General features: G+C 44.2%; 1 protein-coding gene across 1 annotated transcript in view; it reads right to left on the minus strand.

Annotated features, from left to right (window-relative positions):
* The window catches only part of LOC139323744 (ATP-binding cassette sub-family C member 12-like), a 67,052-nt gene extending 49,759 nt beyond the window's left edge, over nucleotides 1–17,293 (minus strand). Inside the window, exons 1-10 of the mRNA XM_070953211.1 lie at nucleotides 17,210–17,293; nucleotides 13,458–13,637; nucleotides 12,083–12,228; nucleotides 10,555–10,702; nucleotides 8,263–8,496; nucleotides 7,190–7,363; nucleotides 4,367–4,514; nucleotides 3,572–3,720; nucleotides 2,243–2,383; nucleotides 487–759 (exon numbers count right to left, since the gene is read on the minus strand). Of these exons, the coding sequence (XP_070809312.1) occupies nucleotides 487–759; nucleotides 2,243–2,383; nucleotides 3,572–3,720; nucleotides 4,367–4,514; nucleotides 7,190–7,363; nucleotides 8,263–8,496; nucleotides 10,555–10,702; nucleotides 12,083–12,228; nucleotides 13,458–13,637; nucleotides 17,210–17,293 (1,677 nt within the window). The remainder of the gene's footprint in view (nucleotides 1–486; nucleotides 760–2,242; nucleotides 2,384–3,571; nucleotides 3,721–4,366; nucleotides 4,515–7,189; nucleotides 7,364–8,262; nucleotides 8,497–10,554; nucleotides 10,703–12,082; nucleotides 12,229–13,457; nucleotides 13,638–17,209) is intronic.
* Between the last annotated feature and the right edge of the window lie 320 nt (nucleotides 17,294–17,613).

The following is a 17,613-nucleotide window of genomic DNA, read 5'->3' on the forward strand; positions in this document are numbered from 1 at the left end:
GGTTAGAATGCCATATCGTAGGCTGACTCTGCCCACAGCCAGGAGTTTGATCCTGATAGACTCAAGGTTGACTCAGCCTTCCATCCTTCCGAGGTGGGTAAAATGTGGACCCAGATTGTTGGGGGGCAAGATGCTGACGCTGTAAACTGCTTAGAGAGGGCTGTAAAGCACTGTGAAGCGGTATATAAGTCTAAGTACTATTGTTATTGTGTTTAGTTGTTTTGGCATGCAATGTCCTCTAGCAAAGGGAGAATTCTTGAAATAATTTATGTCCAGGATGTGAGGGCTCTGTAGACATTTTCTCAGCCCTCCTTCTGACTCATACAATACATAGGTCTTCTATGGGAGGCAAGCTATATTATGGCAGTAAGGGATCTTCCCCATCAATCCGGAGATTGTTTATATCCAGGCCAAATCTTAACCTCTTAACGTAAATTATCACCAGGTCGAATTTGGTTTCAAATATTAGTGTTCCCATATACTTACTTTCTCTACTATGAAACTTATATTCCGCAGGACAAAGCTGCAGTTGATATCGCTCCCAACCACCGATATCTGAGAGTGAGGAATGATCGCATTTACCCTGGGAGGAGATTTGTAGACCCTTTTCCCATTCAGAAGTGTTTCTTTCCCACTTTTCCTCTGGGGTTCACCAGAAGCACTTTCCCAAGATAAGGTGACGTCTTTCAACACCACCGCATTTCTGGAGCCCTGCAGGGTCATCACATACTCAGAAGGCGTTTTCATAGTGAGAATTTTCTACAAGAGAGGGGGAAAAAAATGATCTAAGATAAAGCAATAGCATTTAGACTTATATACCGCTTCACAGTGTTTTACAGACCTCTCTAAGCAGTTTTTGGATGGTACACGGTGGCTCAGTGGCTAAGACGCTGAGCTTGTCGATCGAAAGGTCGGCAGTTCAGCGGTTTGAATCCCTAGTGCCACGTAATGGGGTGAGCTCCCGTTACTTGTCCCAGCTTCTGCCAACCGAGCAGTTCGAAAGCACGTAAAAAATGCAAGTGGAAAAATAGGGACCACCTTTGGTGAGAAGGGAACAGCGTTCCGTGCACCTTTGGTGTTTAGTCATGCTAAACAACATGGCTAAAATCTCTGCATATTTGAAGGATCATTCGAATGAAAGATATGTACTGGAATGGAGAAGATGGATTGACTATATACAAAACAAATATGGGACTAAAAAGTTGCAAATAGCTTTTGAATGAAATATTTAGATGATTTTTCTTCTTATTCTGATATTTTGGTACCCATGGGGGAGTTAAAGAGTAAGGGGGAGTTAAGAGCTTATAGTTAGTTTGTTTATATTAGATTATGTTTGCTAAAGGCAATACCCTGTATTTTGCTCTGGGAAGTTGCGGGGGGGGGGGAGGAAGGGAGAAGGGAATGGGTGAGGGGAGGAGGGGGGAAATCTGTTTGTAAAATATTTTAAAACTTTTCAATTTAAAAAAAAAAAAAAACCTCCAGTGATGGAGCACCGACAACTTCTGGAGGAAAGTTGTTCCACTGATCAATTGTTCTGTCAGGAAATTTCTCTTTAGATCTAAGTTGCTTCTCTCCTTGATTAGTTTCCATCCATTGCCTCATTGGTAGACATCCTCAATTCAGGGGTAGGCTTCAAAAATTTTAGCAAGGGATTCTCTGTCCGGTTGCTGGGTGGGTATGGCCATGGTGGGTGTGGCGTAGTCGGCTTCCTGCACCATGGCTTTGCCCTCCCCAGGTTCCGGAGTCTTTCCTCGAGAATCCTGGAGGGCGAAAATAGCCTCCCCAGACTCCAGAGGCCCTCTGGAGGCTGGAAACAGGCCCGAACTTCCGGAAGGCCCATTTTTCACCCTCCCCGAGCCTCTGTGCGCGCCCTGCACTTACCTGCATCCAAAATGGGCCGTGTGGGGACTCCTGGGAGGGGAGGGGTGAGGTGGGCGGGGCCAGCCAGGAGTGGGATTTGGGGGTTCTCCAAACTGCACAGAATCTTAGCTAGAGGTTCTCCCGAACCCCTGCGAACCTCCAGCAGCCCACCCCTGCCTGAATTCCTGCAACTGTTCCTCATAAAGAACAGTTGTTCACATTGTTGTGTGTATAATACAATTTTTCAATAATAGATTAAGGGGCATTGACAGCAAAACAGATATGATATAATATAGCAATCTAGTGTATTCTGTAACTAACACAGGGTATTCTTCTTTTATGTCCTTGCTTAAATATCCCAAAACATCTGTAATCATCCTACCCGCACTCCCCTCAAAAAACCACCATTTTCTACCTTCAACCTTTTTAAGGCGACGCTGGCTTCTGCAAGGGCTTTCACTGAAAATGGCAAAATGGCAATTGAAAACCTCATGGTGTTAAATACTGAAATCACACTGAAGGCCTGTAAAAGAGAAGCAATTAAAGGATTCTTAATATCACATGTAGGGACGTGGTGGCTCAGTGGCTAAGACGCTGAGCTTGTCGATCGAAAGGTCGGCAGTTCAGCGGTTTGAATCCCTAGTGCCTCGTAATGGGGTGAGTTCCCGTTACTTATCCCAGCTTCTGCCAACGTAGCAGTTCCAAAGCAGGTTAAAAATGCAAGTGGAAAAATAGGGACCACCTTTGGTGGGAAGGTAACAGCGTTCCATGCGCTTTTGGCATTGAGTCATGCTGGCCACATGACCACAGAGACGTCTTCGGACAACGCTGGCTCTCCGGCTTTGAAACGGAGATGAGCACCGCCCCCTAGAGTCGGGAACGATTAGCACATTAAATTAGGCATACCCAATTCCTGCAACCATTTCTTCATATGCTCTCCAGTCCCCTAATCATCTTTATTCTCTACACTTTTTCTAGAATTCCAACATCTTTTATATATGTCTCTATCTCTATCTCTATCTCTATCTCTATCTCTATCTCTATCTCTATCTCTATCTCTATCTCTATCTCTATCTCTATTTATAGCTATAGCTATAGCTATAGCTATAGCTATAGCTATAGCTATAGCTATAGCTATCTATCTTTCTTTCTATCTATCTATCTATCTATCTATCTATCTATCTATCTATCTATCTATCTAAACAAAGATACAGACATTATGCGAGCTCTGGAACTAATATTTGTTTACAAATATACCTGGAACTCGTATTTTTAGAATAGTTTGTAATACACACACACACACACACACATACATACATACACTTATCTGGGCACGATGAGAATATATCAGCTGAATATAATTACTCATTAGTGACAGGAAGGGCATCCGGCCAGTAAACACTCAGCTCCATTCAGTTGCTTTGACTCCATCCCACAAGGGATTATGGGGTCATTAAAAGAAGATGACCACACACACACACACACACACACACATCCTTGGTGACCAAAACTGGACGCAGTATTCCAAGTGTGGCCTTACCAAGGCATTATAAAGTTGTGTTAACTACTTCACGTGATCCTGATTCTATCCCTGTGTTAATGCAGCCTAGGACTGTTGATCTGTCATTCTGGGATCATCTTGGTTAGGGATTGATAGCTATCATAAAAATACAATGGGGGGGGCAATTATGAAATGGAAATATCAACTTACAGCAGCAGCTGTTAGTTCACGCTTTAACAGGGTGTGGAAGGAAAACAGCATAACAATGGTTAGGGTGGAAACGACCGGGGTAAGAGCAGAGTTCACACTCTGGAAGTATCCTGCCTTTTCTAGGATTTTTCTTTCTGCTTCCCTGATGCCTGCAAAGGGTAAAAAGACATCATCCTGTAACACATGGAACGAAGAGGTAAATCTTTTCTAGACCATGGTCTATGACAGGTGTCAGCAACCTGCGGCTCTGGAGCTGCATGCAGGTCTTTGGGCCCTCTGCTGTGGCTCCCTGTTGGGTGATCCCACCACTGACTAGCTCCGCTCCTCGTCCTCCCCTCCCAGTCACTCCTCACCTGGCCTGAGAAGGTAAGGACGATGGCGGGGGGGATGGAGAAGCGGCCAGGGCAGAGAGAGAGAGAGATATAGAGAGGGGAGGGAGAGAGGGGGGAGGAAGGGAGGGAGGGAGGGAAAGAGAGGGAGATATTTTTTAACAACCGGTTCTCTGCCCTAATGACCGGCTGGGTAGACACAGCTAGGGGGTCATGTGACTGGTGGAAGTGAGTGACATCGAGTTGGCCACACCCACCCTGGTTTTGTGACTCCCGGTGTTTTCTTTTCTGTGGAAAACAGGTCCAAATGGCTCTTTGAGTGTTTTAAGGTTGCAGACCCCTGGTTTATGATTTTTTTTGCACATTATACCCTGTACATCTTCAATTAAAGGTGAATCATAAATCAGGATGCGGAGGATCTAGTTAAAACATTCCACTGAAACACGAACCTCCCCACTACAGGTACCTGTGATAATTTTTGCAAACGATGTTTCCCAGGCATACATTTTGATTAATTTAATGCACGTCAACACCTCATTCATGATTCGCACACGTTTGTCGGTCAGCAAAATAGAGCGTCTTCGGAAAACAGATGTTAATTTGGCCATCAGCATCTGCAAGGAAGAGGAGCAAAAGGTGAGCCACAGCCCAGATTTCATTACAGGGCTGACAGGTAAACCCATGGCTAAAGGCTGAAGAGTCTTTATAATTGTAGCTATCCCTTCTGTGACTAGCGCTGATAATGTTACCTAGCTGGGTCATGAAAGGTCTGCAAGAAAACAACAAAGCTCAGGGAGCACCAAGGACCCCTCATTTCAATCCTGAGCTACAAATACTCTTTCTTTCTTTCTTTCTTTCTTTCTTTCTTTCTTTCTTTCTTTCTTTCTTTCTTTCTTTCTTTCTTCCTTCCTTCCTTCCTTCCTTCCTTTCTCTCTCTCTCTCTCTCCCTCTCTCTCTCTTCCTCCCTCTCTCCCTCTGTGTCTTCCTTCCTTCCTCTTTGGTACTGGCACTGATGATGTTACCTACCTGGGTCATGAAATGTCTGTAAAAAAAACAACAAAGCTCAGAGAGCACTAAGGACCCTTCATGTCAACCCAGAGCTACAAATATTCTCCTTTATTGATATCCCTTCTGTTGTTCAGATTTAGGCTGTGAGTATAGGTAGTCCTCAACTTACGACCACAATTGAGCCCAATGTTTCATTTACTAAGTGAGTTTGGCCCCGTTTTACGACCTGTCTTGCCTCAGTTGTTAGGTGAATCACTACAGTTGGTAAGTTAGTAACACAGTTCTTAAATGAATCTGTCTTCCCCACTGATTTCCCTTGTCAGACGTTCGCAAAAGGGGATCACATGACCTTGGGACATCGCAACGGTCATAAGTATGAACCAGTTGCCAAGTCTCTGAATTTTGATCACATGATCATGGGGATGATGCAAAGGCCATAACTTTGAAAAACGGTCGTATAAGTCACCTTTTTCAGTGCCGTTGTAACTTTGAACAGTCCCTAAATGAACTGTTGTAAGTTAAGGACTACCTGTATTATCACTTAAATATTTATTTATTTATTTGTTTGTTTTAATTTGTATACCGCCCTTCTCCAGCAGGACTCAGGGCGGTGAACAGCCAGAATAAAACAGAACATACAAAATTTAAAAACAGTTTAAAAATAATTAAATATTTTTGGCCGCAATTTAAAACAACCCAATTAAAATCAATTAAATTTAACCAAAACTGTCCACACTCGTCTTGCTGTCGTATAGGAGGAGGGCGATATCAATGGATTTGGACTATAACATTTGCAGAAGACTTTTAGTAAAATCCCACCAGAACCTGCAAGGAGATCTCTGCTAGGAAGCAAAACCATTAAGATCAAAATATGATGGAAACAGACTAGAACATGGGTGTCAAACAGGCGGTCTGCGGCCCGGATGTGTCCCATGCAGGCCACGCCCACCCCAGCTCCATGAATGGGAAAAACATCGTGAGTTTGACACCCATGGACTAGAACAGGGGTCGGCAACCTTAAACACTCAACGAGCCACAAAGGTCCTAACCGGAAACACCCTCCCCCATTCAATTCCGGAGCCGACCAGAAGTCCTGTTCCCATAGAGACTCCTCCTAGTGTGGCGTCCTTTCTCATCTGCCAACCGGAAGTCTGGTTCCCCCACCATAGAGTCTCCTCCTAGCGCGGCATCCTTTTTCCTCTACCTGTCCTAACCGAAAGCCCTATTAATTGTGGAGCCAACCAGTGACAGGGAGCCACAGCAGAAGGATGAAAGAGCCACATGCGGCTCCAGAGCCACGGGTTGCTGACCCCTGGAATAGAATGTCCTCTTCACATCCCACTTTACACATCTAATAAGAGCCATGAGGGTACAGTGGTTAGAGTGCAGTACTGCAGGCTACTTATGCTGACTGCCGGCTGCCAGGAGTTTGGCAGATTGAATCTCACTAAGCTCAAGGTTGACTCAGCCTTCCATCCTTCCGAGGTGGGTAAAATGAGGACCCTGATTGTTGGGGTCAATAGGCTGACTCTATAAACCGCTTAGAGAGGGCTGTAAAAGCACTGTGAAGCAGTATAGAAGTCTAAGGGCTATTGCTATTCCTCCCTCCCTTCTTTCCTTCCTTCTTTCCCTCCTTCCTTCCTTCCCTCCTTCCTTCCATGGTGGTACAATGGTTAAAATGCAGTATGGCAGGCTCTGCCCACAGCCAGGAGTTCAATCCTGACTGGCTCAGGGCTGACTTAGCCTTCCATCCTTCCGAGGTCTGTAAAATGAGGACTGAGATTGTTGGGGGCAATAGGCTGATTCTGTAAACTGCTTAGAGAGGGCTGTAAAAGCACTAAAAGTGGCATATAAGTCTAAGGGCTATTGCTATTCCTCCCTCCCTTCTTTCCTTCCTTCTTTCCCTCCTTCCTTCCTTCCCTCCTTCCTTCCATGGTGGTACAATGGTTAAAATGCAGTATGGCAGGCTCTGCCCACAGCCAGGAGTTCAATCCTGACTGGCTCAGGGCTGACTTAGCCTTCCATCCTTCCGAGGTCTGTAAAATGAGGACTGAGATTGTTGGGGGCAATAGGCTGATTCTGTAAACTGCTTAGAGAGGGCTGTAAAAGCACTAAAAGTGGCATATAAGTCTAAGGGCTATTGCTATCTAATTGCCACTAACAACTTCCTTAACATGGGAGGGTTTTTTCCCCCTTATTTTAATAACACAAAGAGAGGACCGTAGGGGAGATCTTCTGGTATAAGCGCATCATCATTTTGTAGAAAAGGAAAACGTTTTACCTGCAATGGTATAAATGCAGTATAAATGAATGTTCCTATGAGTGCTGTTGGACCAAGGAGGACACAGGAATAGATGGTGCAAACCACGATCAGAAGAGGCGCCAACATGGGCATGGGGCCAAACAAGGCAGCTTCGAATATCCGAAAACCATCGTTGGCTAAGAAATTAATCAACTGAAAGGCAACGAGGAAACTGCTCAAAAATGATCCAGTGTTTGGAAAGCTTTCCAAATCGTCGTCCATCAATGTGAATGGCAGGATCAGAATGGCCGATTCCTACGTCTAGAATGGCCAACTCTAAAGACCACGGATGAAGATCTACCTTCCCAGATAGACTAAACAGACAACCTGACCAGGTGAGCTAATTCTATTTTATTGCAAGAATTGTACTAACAAACACACTTGCAAGTCTGAACGTACAGGTAGGTGGTCCTTGACTTCCAACAGTTTGTTTAGTGACCGTTCAAAGTTACAACGGCACTGAAAAAAAGTGCTGTTTTTCAAAGTTACAACCGTTGCAGCATTCCCCATGGTCACGTGATCAAAATTCACAGCTGGGGGAACTGACTTACATTTATGACGATAGCAGTGTCCCGGGGTCATGTGATTCCCCCTTTTGCAAACTTGCTTAACAAATGTCTCACTTAACGACATAAATTTTGGGTTCAATTGTGGTTGTAAGTCGAGGACTACCCGTACAGTTCTCTTAGTGTCCCTTCTACAACTTGAGAATTTGAAGCTGTCCTCTCTTCTTGCCCCATTCACTATATAGCAGTGGGCTAGGCTGTCTGTTATCTGTTCTGTAGGCAGCATCTCTTTCCTCTGTCTCCCACTCCTGGGGGAAGGATACTGCAAAATCCCTATTCCCAACCCACTTCATGGGAAGGATACTGCAAAGTCCCCATTCCCTCACCACTCCTGGGGGAAGGATATTGCAAAATCTCCATTCCCACCCCACTCTGGGGCCAGCCAGAGATGGCATTTGCCGGTTCTCCGAACTACTCAAAATTTCTGCTACCGGTTCTCCAGAACCTGCTGAATTTCAACCCTGGGATGTGATCTCCAAATCTTACCTTGCTTAAAGACGCGTGTTTCAAGGACTTACAAGCCAGCAGGTTCTCAAAAGCAATGGTTGTCACGGCAACCTTTCCCCGGACAGCTGTGCGATAGTTGATAGCCCATGTCAGTGACCACAACACAACTTTTGAAACTTCGGTGAAAAAAAGGGCCATGCAGAGGCCAATACCCTCCAGCAAGTCCCTCGAATTTTTGTCCGTGTATTGAAGAATGTTATGGAAGATCAAGGTCTGGCAAAAACATACACACCAAAACATAAACATGTAAATTTCTTGGACAATGTGTGTTGCTAAGTTGATACATTTTTAAAGCAGTCAATATTATTCAATACCGCCTGATTTAATTCCCCTCCTGCCCACAGTTTAAAAACAGAAATGGAAACAGACTGATATTCCTCCAGACCACCTGATAATAAGGAAAATGTATGAATGTGCAGAAATGGATAGACTGTCTATGGAAATGAAGGAGAGGGAAGAAACTGAGTACTATCAAATTTGGAACAGATGGTATTCCTGGCTTGAGAGTAAACGTAAAACTTAAGGTATAAATTGTAAAAAGTATAATATATAGAACGTAAAATGTATAAGAAATATATGATATTGATTTGTGAGTAGATATTATTATAATTTAAATAAGGATATAACATAGGAGAGTGATGTAGATAAATAGAATTTTTGCAAATATGATTGTTACGAAAGATATTGATACCGATATGGAGAAGCTGTTATAAGTGTAAATATGTATTTTGTGTTTTAAATGTTGGAAAATTCAATAAATACTATTTAAAAAAGTAAAAAAAAATAAAAGCTGTGCAAAAAAATTGACAGGTCTCCCAGGCAATTTACAATTGCTCTGCCAACACAAAATAATCTTCAGAGGATTGGATCATCTGGGATTATTTGCAACCTGAATTCTCATGGGATTTTTTTGGCAGATTTCTTTTGAGTGTTTTTTCACAATTCGAAGCATTGGGAGGAGACGTGTTTTAGCAATGTTTGGGTCATCGGAACTGACGTCATCCTTATCATCATTGTCAAAACAGTGTTCTGCTAGGAAAATCACCAAGTTTGAGCTGTGGTTCCAGATCACTCAGGATGATGGCGATGCCAAGATGGATGTGGTTCTTAGCCTAAGAAAAGTTTCCCTATCAAGTTTGGGCCAAAGACCAAAAAGTGGGATCTTTTTGCATGTGGTATGAGTGTTTCACTGAAATAAGATCTCTCTTTAAAAAAAAAAAAATGGTTTATAAATGCAATAGCAGTAGGCAGAGACATTCTCCAGTAGCTGGTCTATCGATTCTCATTCAATTTGATGAGAGAGAATTTGCTTTTGAAATTTCTTTCAAAGCAGATGCCAATTGCAATGAGTGTCTTAAAAGTGAAGTAGGTTTCCCTCTGTCTCTCTCTCTCTCCCTCCCTCCTCCCTCTCCCTCCTCTCTCTCCCTCCCTCCTCCCTCTCCCTCCCTGTCTCCCTCCCCCACCCTCCCCCTCTCCCCCTCTATCCCTCCCTGTCTCTCCATCTCCCTCCCTCCTTTCTCTCTCTCCCTGTCTCCCTCCCTCTCTCTCCTTCCTCCCTCTCCCTCCCTCTCCCTCCCTCTCTCCCCCCTCTCTCTACCTCCATCCCTTCCTCTCTCTGTCTCTCCCTCTCCCTCTCCCACCCCCTTCCCTCTCTTTCTCCCTCTCCCCCTCCCTCCCTCTCTCTTTGCTCTTTGCGACAAATCAACTGGGAAGCCAGGTCTACAGCATGGCCAACTCGGTGTGGCCAAGTTGCCATGACCAACTCATCATGGCCAATTGTCCATGGCCAACTTGCTGCAGCCAACTCGCCATGGGATAACTCGCTGCAGGACAAGAGTTACACTACTAGCGAAGAAATGGTGGAATCGAATCATGAAAGAAAGGCTGGGAAAGGAGGGACAAAATGAAATGTGAATGACAAAAATTAAAATAATTTTTTAATTAGTTGAATTGTCCTGCAGCAAGTTGTCCCACTGCAAGTTGGCTGTATTGAGTTGGCCATGGCACTTTGGCTGTCCCAAGTTGTCCCATTCCAGCCTCTCTGGCTTCCGACCTATTCTTTCTACCCCAAAGACAGACATCAGAAACCACTCCAGGGTAGCCTTTTGACTGAGGGGTGGATTTATCAAAAGTTCTGCCTCAAACAAGGGTTTGAAATGTCCTCTTTCCCCCGGAGAAATTTCTGAGAAATCACCCCGTCAAATTCTCTTTCCAAATCTTTTGAAAGGTTATTGGGTGTCAGCTCTCAACATGCGCTTCCAGGTTACTCACTGGCCCCAAAACACCAAAAATGGAATAAAAAATATTAGCAATGATGTCCATGAAAATCCTTGTCCTTTGAAACCGAAAGAACACTTTGCCTAAAGAAGCTTTCTCAAGTCCGACTTTGGCAACCTCGGCTTCCCAAAGGAGTCGAAATCTGTAAAAAAAAAAAAAAAAAAAAAAAGCAAACAACTCACGTGACATATTTCTTCCACACCCACGCTTGTTAAAGTTGCTGTTGTCAATTAATTATTACAGAGGCCAGATAGAGAATTGAGAAGTTATAATGGGGCATCTTGCTTTAAACAGACATTGAAATCTAGTATTGGATAAGCATCGATCAAGGCTTGGCCAATGCCTTATCTAAAAGTTGGTTATTTTACTCCACTGTTTGTTTCACTGGTGTTCCACTTTGCAGGGAATAACAGAATAACAGAGTTGCAAAGGGGACCTTTCCTTCTAGTCTTCTAGTCCAACACCCTTCTCAGGCAGGAAACCCTATGCCATTTCAAACAAATGGTTGTCCAATCTCTTCTTAATGCACACCTTCTCCAAAGAATGTCTGCAAAGAAGACTTAAACCAGGATGATAACTTTCCAGGTGCAACCGAAATCATGTAGAGAGTAAAGTAAAGTAAAGTACAGGGTCTTGCTTTGGCCCATTGCCCTGCTTTCCTTCTCCTTTTAGGAAAGGTACGGCAGGACACCACCAGCCCTCTTATTTTGTTACAAACAACTGTTTCCCTAAAAATAAGACTGGGTCTTATATTAATTTTTGCTCCAAAAAATGTATTAGGGCCAGTGGTGGAATTCAATTTTTTTTACTACTGGTTCTATGGGCATGGCTTGATGGGCATGGTGTGGCTTGGTGGGCATGGCAGGGGAAGGATATTGCAAAATCTCCATTCCCTCCCCACTCCAGGGGAAGGATACTGCAAAATCCCCATTCCCACCCCACTCCAGGGGAAGGATACTGCAAAATCCCTATTTCCTCCCCCACTCCTGGGGGAAGGATATTGCAAAATCTCCATTCCCACCCTACTCCAGGCGAAGGATACTGCAAAATCTCCATGCCCACCCCACACCAGGGGAAGGATACTGCAAAATCCCCATTTTTTCTCTCCACTCCTGGGGGAAGGATATTATAAAATCTCTATTCCCACCCCACTCTGGGGCCAGTCAGAGGTGGTATTTGCTGGTTCTCCAAACTACTCAAAATTTCCGCTACTGGTTCTCCAGGACCTGTCAGAACCTGCTGGATTTCACCCCTGATTAGGGCTTATTTTCTTGTTAGGGCTTATTTTTGGGGAGGGCTTATTAGTACTAATATCCATCCGTCTGGCTAATTATCTTAACTGGGGCTTATTTTTGGGGAGGGCTTATATTATGAGTATCCTTAAAAATCATGCTAGGTCTTATTTTCGGGAAAACAGGATATTGGGTTTGTTATCTTCAAAGTCCAACAAATGCAAACGAGGGCCACCTCCTTCTCTCCAGGAAGCTTGGGGTGGGTCGAGAGAGATTTTAAAAATAATAACCTTTTGGCATTCGGTTCGGCACTGTCGTAGTAAGAGATGGGAGGCAACGTCGCTATATTGATTTTGTGCCGGTATCCTTGGAGCATTAGAGAGGAAAACCAAGAATAGGTAGCAAAGGAGAAAAGTCCAGCATTGTCCACTGGATTCTTGGAAGACCTGTAGGTCGGGCAGAAAGAGGGAATCAGCCATTGGGAGAAGGGGGAAGATTTTACGGGAATCAAAAGCTGCCTTTGGCCTTGGACCGTTGCCCATTCCATCCTCCTAATCATCTCTTTGATTGGCACTTGTTCATCAGTGAGACCTTTTCCTCATCCCCGGCAGCTATGGTCTTTGAGCAAGAGTTCTCTAATCTTTTCACTGGATATTGAATAGCTGTCTCTGAGAAGTCAGCCGTCTTGGTTGTCTTTTCAACAGTGAAAACAGGCAAGATACGGGTTTTTTATTCACTCCCGCTTTGAATTCTCAACAATTCTCCCCGTGCTTGCCAATCATTTAATTTCCATGATAAGTTTAAAATTGGGCTCTGTGTGTGTGTGAAGAATGTAAAGCTGGCCTTGGGAATGGGGAACAACTGAGCAAACAAGGGGTACTTAAAAAAAAAAAGATTACACGTAGTCCTCGTAGTTCATTTGGTGACTGTTCGAAGTTACAATGGCATGGGAAAAAGTGACTTATGACTGTTTCTCACACTTATGACCGTTGCAGTATTCCCGTGATCATGCAATCAAAATTCAGAAGTTTGGCCACCGGTTCATGCTTACGGCAGGATCACGGGATCATCTTTTGTGACCTTCAGACAAGCAAAGTCAATGGCTAAACCAGATTCACTTAACAACGGTGTTGCTAACTTAACAATTGCTACAGTTCGCTTAACAACTGTGGCAGGAAAGGTCGTAAACACCAGGTCTCTGATAGTTATAAATTAGATGATTGATTCATTCAGGAGTCATGGTGACAATCATAGGGATATTAAAGGTAAAGGTAAAGGTTCCCCTCGCACATGTGTGCTAGTCGATCCCAACTCTAGGGGGTGGTGCTCATCTCCGTTTCAAAGTTGAAGAGCCAGCGCTGTCCAAAGACGTCTCCGTGGTCATGTGGCCGGCATGACTAAATGCCGAAGGCGCACAGAACTCTGTTACCTTCCCACCAAAGGGGGTCCCTATTTTTCTACTTGCATTTTTTACGTGCTTTCAAACTGCTAGGTTGGCAGAAGCTGGGACAAGTAACGGGAGCTCACCCCATTACGCGGCACTAGGGATTCGAACCGCTAAACTGCCGACCTTTCGATCGACAAGCTCAGGGTCTTAGCCACTGAGCCACCACGTATTCATCGCAATATTCTAATATTCATCGCAATATTTATAAGTACGAGAACTGGAACTTGCCTTGCTCTTAAGCGGATGGGAATCATGGTTTTTAAGCTTTGTGAATATTTCTGGTAGAAGGTCTTTTCAATATTTGTTTTGTTCAAATCAGTGGGAGGCAGATAATGTTCCAATAGTATACTGTCATTCTGAAGGTACCAGGGCTTGCTGTCTTTAGCCATTTTGTCTGCCTTTAAGGGGGAAAAAATGAGAGAAGGGGATTAATTTTGAGCAACCATTTCTTTTCATTTTCCTGTTGGTAAAAAAAAAAAAAAAAAAAAGCTGGAAGGCTTGGAGTCAGAAGAGGAACAGAAATCTCTGCCAGTCAAAGATAAAGGCAAATACACCTGCATAGATCAATTTTGTTTGCAAAGCTATGTTAATTTCGGAGGCATTAAGTCAATTTTTTTCAGCAGCAGAAATGGAAGGGTCCCAAATGCTTATCAATGGGGCATAGTTGATTGAATCTGTTTGGCAACCATCCTCTACTTTTGAAGACCAAAGCAACTAGGCACCGCGTGTTTATAACCTAATGAAAGGCTGCCCCCTTATTCTCGTGGCCTACTTCTCATCTCCTCCCTTCCCCAATTCTTCATATGTTCCTCTTTTAAAGAATAGCTTAGAGCAAAAGATTCTAAGGTAAGACAAAGTAGCATCAAAACTAGGCCAACAGTTTGATGGGATGTTTCTTCAGGCATAGTTTATGCCCAGAGGTGGGATTCAAAAATTTTAGCAACCGGTTCTCTACCCGGTTGCTGGTTGGGCGTGGCTATGGTGGGCGTGGCCTACTAAGCCTCCTGCACTATAGGGCGGGGGGTGGTTTTGCCATCCCCAGGCTCTGGAGGCTTCCCTCAAGCCTCTGGGAGGGCAAAAATGGCCTCCCCCAGGTTCTGGAGGCCCTCCAGAGGCTGGAAATGGACCCGTTTCTGGACTTCTGGAACTTCTGGGAGGCCCGTTTTTCGCCATCCGAGAGCCTTCGCGCGGGCGGCGCACTTACCTGGCATCCAAAACGGGCCGCGTGGAGACTCCTGGGAGGGGCGAGGCAAGGTGGGCGGGGCCAGCCAGTCCTTACAACGACCGGTTTGGCGAACCAGATGTAAAATTAGCATCCGAGTCACCTGAACCAGTCCAAATCATCTGAATCCCACCCGTTTATGCCCCATGTTTTTACATGCATACCTAGTGACAACAAAATACATTTGTGGCTGAAGGTTCATTCTCAGAGCTCGTGGGTTGGTTTCTGAATGTTTCGGTACCAGGTGTGGGTGTGTCAAGTGAGGTTCTTGTGATGGGTCAGGTGTGAGGCATCAGTGAGTCTTGTGATGGGTCTTGTGATAAGGAGTCAGGTCAGAGTCATTGAGAGGCGAACTGCCGGTGGGAGGGGGGGTGTGTGAGTTGGTTGCAGGTCAGTGCCGCCTCTGGTTGGCTGAGCTGTTGAAATACATTTGCTCCCACCAATTTCCATTCCCTTTGTTGGCGATTATGCTTCAAGGTCGAAAGGTGTTAAGTTTATTGTTCTGGGTCAGTCAAACTGATCCATTCATTCTGTGTGTGGGGGTGTGTGGAGAGCTCACCATTTTATGGAGATCAAAGGATGGGACCCTTGTCTTCTGGACACGGTCCAGAAGCAAGAGAGAAAGAAATGAAAAATAGCCATTAAGCACTAAGGGTTGGAAAAGACTCCTAAACCTGGAGCTAACTTTGTGACGAAAGAATTAGATTTTCAACCAAAGCATTTGCTATTCTGCCCAATTTGCTGAACTGACAGGAAATTTGGAATGGAAAAAGAATGTAGAGCTGTAGAGAGGAGACTGGATGTGAATGTTATAGATAAGAAAAAAAAACAACCCCTTATCTCACATCAAAACGTTGCCTTCTGCAAATCTGCCCTCTTTTGAAATGAGTTCCTCTCCACAACCTGGATTTTTAAGATGAAAGACAATTTCTCAGTAGCTTTGTGTGGCCACCACGCAGTGTAACGGATTGGCCAGCAGGATTAAAGTTTAGCCGAAAGACATGCAAATATTTCTAGACCCGAGTTGACGTTGTGAATCTGAGAATTTCACTCCTCCTCTTGATTAAGCTTGGTTTCACCCTTCTGTAGAGTGACTGCGCTGCTTAATTCTCTCCTGCATGTGCCACTGCTCCCCTAAAGAGATGATTGACAGACTGAATATGTGATGTTTTCCTCGCCCTTCGTGTTGCTATACCTTCAATTCACTTCCACCTGAAAGTATTTTTTTGTCTGATCTTCCAAACTGGTGCAGCCTCTCTCTCTCCGCAACTGCCTGACTCAACTGCCACTCTGGCTTCATAAAGAACATTCTAGAACGGAAGTCTCCAACCTTGGCAACATTAAGACCTGTGGACTTCAACTCCCAGAATTCCTCAGCAAAGCAAAGCTGGCTGAGGAATTCTGGGAGTTGAAGTCCACAAGTCTTAAAGTTGCCAAGGTTGGAGACCCCTGTTCTAGAATGCTTCCTGCTCTCCCTCCTGACTTCTGTTGAACTTTCTAAACCAGGTTCTGACTGGTGAGTGGATTGCAAGAAGGATAAGAAGAATTCAGGCTTGGGAGATCTGTTTCATCTTGTAGTAGAACCCCACGAGACTCTTCAGCTTGTGATGAATGTTCAAGACTGGCATTGTTGAAGAAGTGCAACGTTAGCCACATGGCATAATAGCTTTCGGCGGAGTCCTTGGCGCTGTCCGAGCTTGGTTGTTTTCTTGCAGACATTTCATTACCCAAGTAGGTAATATCATCAGTGAGAGAAGGGGATGGGGTTTGCGGAGAGGAGAAGAAGAAAATGGGAGGAGGAGCATATGATGGAGATGACAACTATGGTCCTTGGTGGTCTCTGAGCTTTCTTGCTTTCTTGCAGATATTTCATTACCAAGCTAAGTAATAGATTCAGGGATCTTCTATTAGTATATAGCTTTCTGTTCCAGCGTCTAGTTGTTACTTCTCAGGTAGCAGCAAAAATAAAGGGTAAAAGAAGATAACCTTGTCAGAGGTATATTTGTTGCCTAGACAAGAGGGCTGAAATATGTATTTAAAAAAAAAAAAAAATCCAGAAGATATATATTCAGAAATGGCTTAGGCAGATGCCTTCCTAATTTACTGAACCCTAAGGAACTGAGCTTGTTGATCGAAAGGTTGGCAGTTCAGCGGTTCGAATCCCTACTGCCGTGTAACGGGGTGAGCTCCTGTTACTTGTCCCAGCTTCTGCCAACCTAGCAGTTCGAAAGCAGGTAAAAAATGCAAGTAGAAAAATAGGGACCACCTTTGGTGGGAAGGTAACAGTGTTCCATGTTCCTTTGTCGTTTAGTCATGCTGGCCACACGACCACAGAGACATCTTCGGACAGCGCTGGCTCTTCAGCTTAGAAACGGAAATGAGCACCGCCCCCTAGAGTCAGGAACGACTAGCACAGATGTGCGAGGGGAACCTTTACCTTTTTAAGGAGGAGGACAAGGTGGAGCACAAGCAGACTAGCAAAGTTGTGTTATGATAACCAATCTCAGTCCAAGTAACTTTGGTTGAGTTCCTGCTCTGATTTATCCAGTTGGATAAATACCGGGTTGGACTGACAATATTTCATGAAACTATAAAATCGGTTGAGACAGTTTAGAATATCAATTCTCTGCTTGTTACAGGAATCTAAATCAAGTCATTCCTATCTGATGGTTGTCAGAACACATCTTTCAAAGGGTACGTCTCCCACCCCTAAGGAACAGGATTCCTTGGTGAACTTTTCTGCATTACCATGCAAACATTTTGTACAGCCTCGGTTGAACAACTTTTAAGTTCTACCCGGAATGGCAGTTTATCATAGTACTCCAGCTTCATGGCTGATTAATGTGTTTCAGATCAAATTAACAGTGAGAAAGTTAAGTGCTTTATTTTTGCTGTCTGTTTTTTTTTTTTAAATGACCCCATTCTATCAATTCTAATTGGAAACCTTTGTAATTATTGACTTTGGCTTTTTGCAGAGTCAGAAGAACCAAAGAGTACATTTTGTAACAGCAAACAAACAAACAAAAAAAATGGAAGATGCCCTCTTGGGAGATATATTTGTGGAACTGGAATATTCCTGACTCCGAAGCGTTTTTGAGAGTTGCAAGTAAGTGAGAAGAGAACCAGAAATGCTATGGTGGACAGTTAATACG

This window comes from Pituophis catenifer, unplaced genomic scaffold, assembly GCF_029215685.1.
Source record: "Pituophis catenifer annectens isolate HBS135680 unplaced genomic scaffold, rPitCat1.0.hap2 SCAF_13, whole genome shotgun sequence".
NCBI classification, from domain to species: domain Eukaryota; kingdom Metazoa; phylum Chordata; class Lepidosauria; order Squamata; family Colubridae; genus Pituophis; species Pituophis catenifer.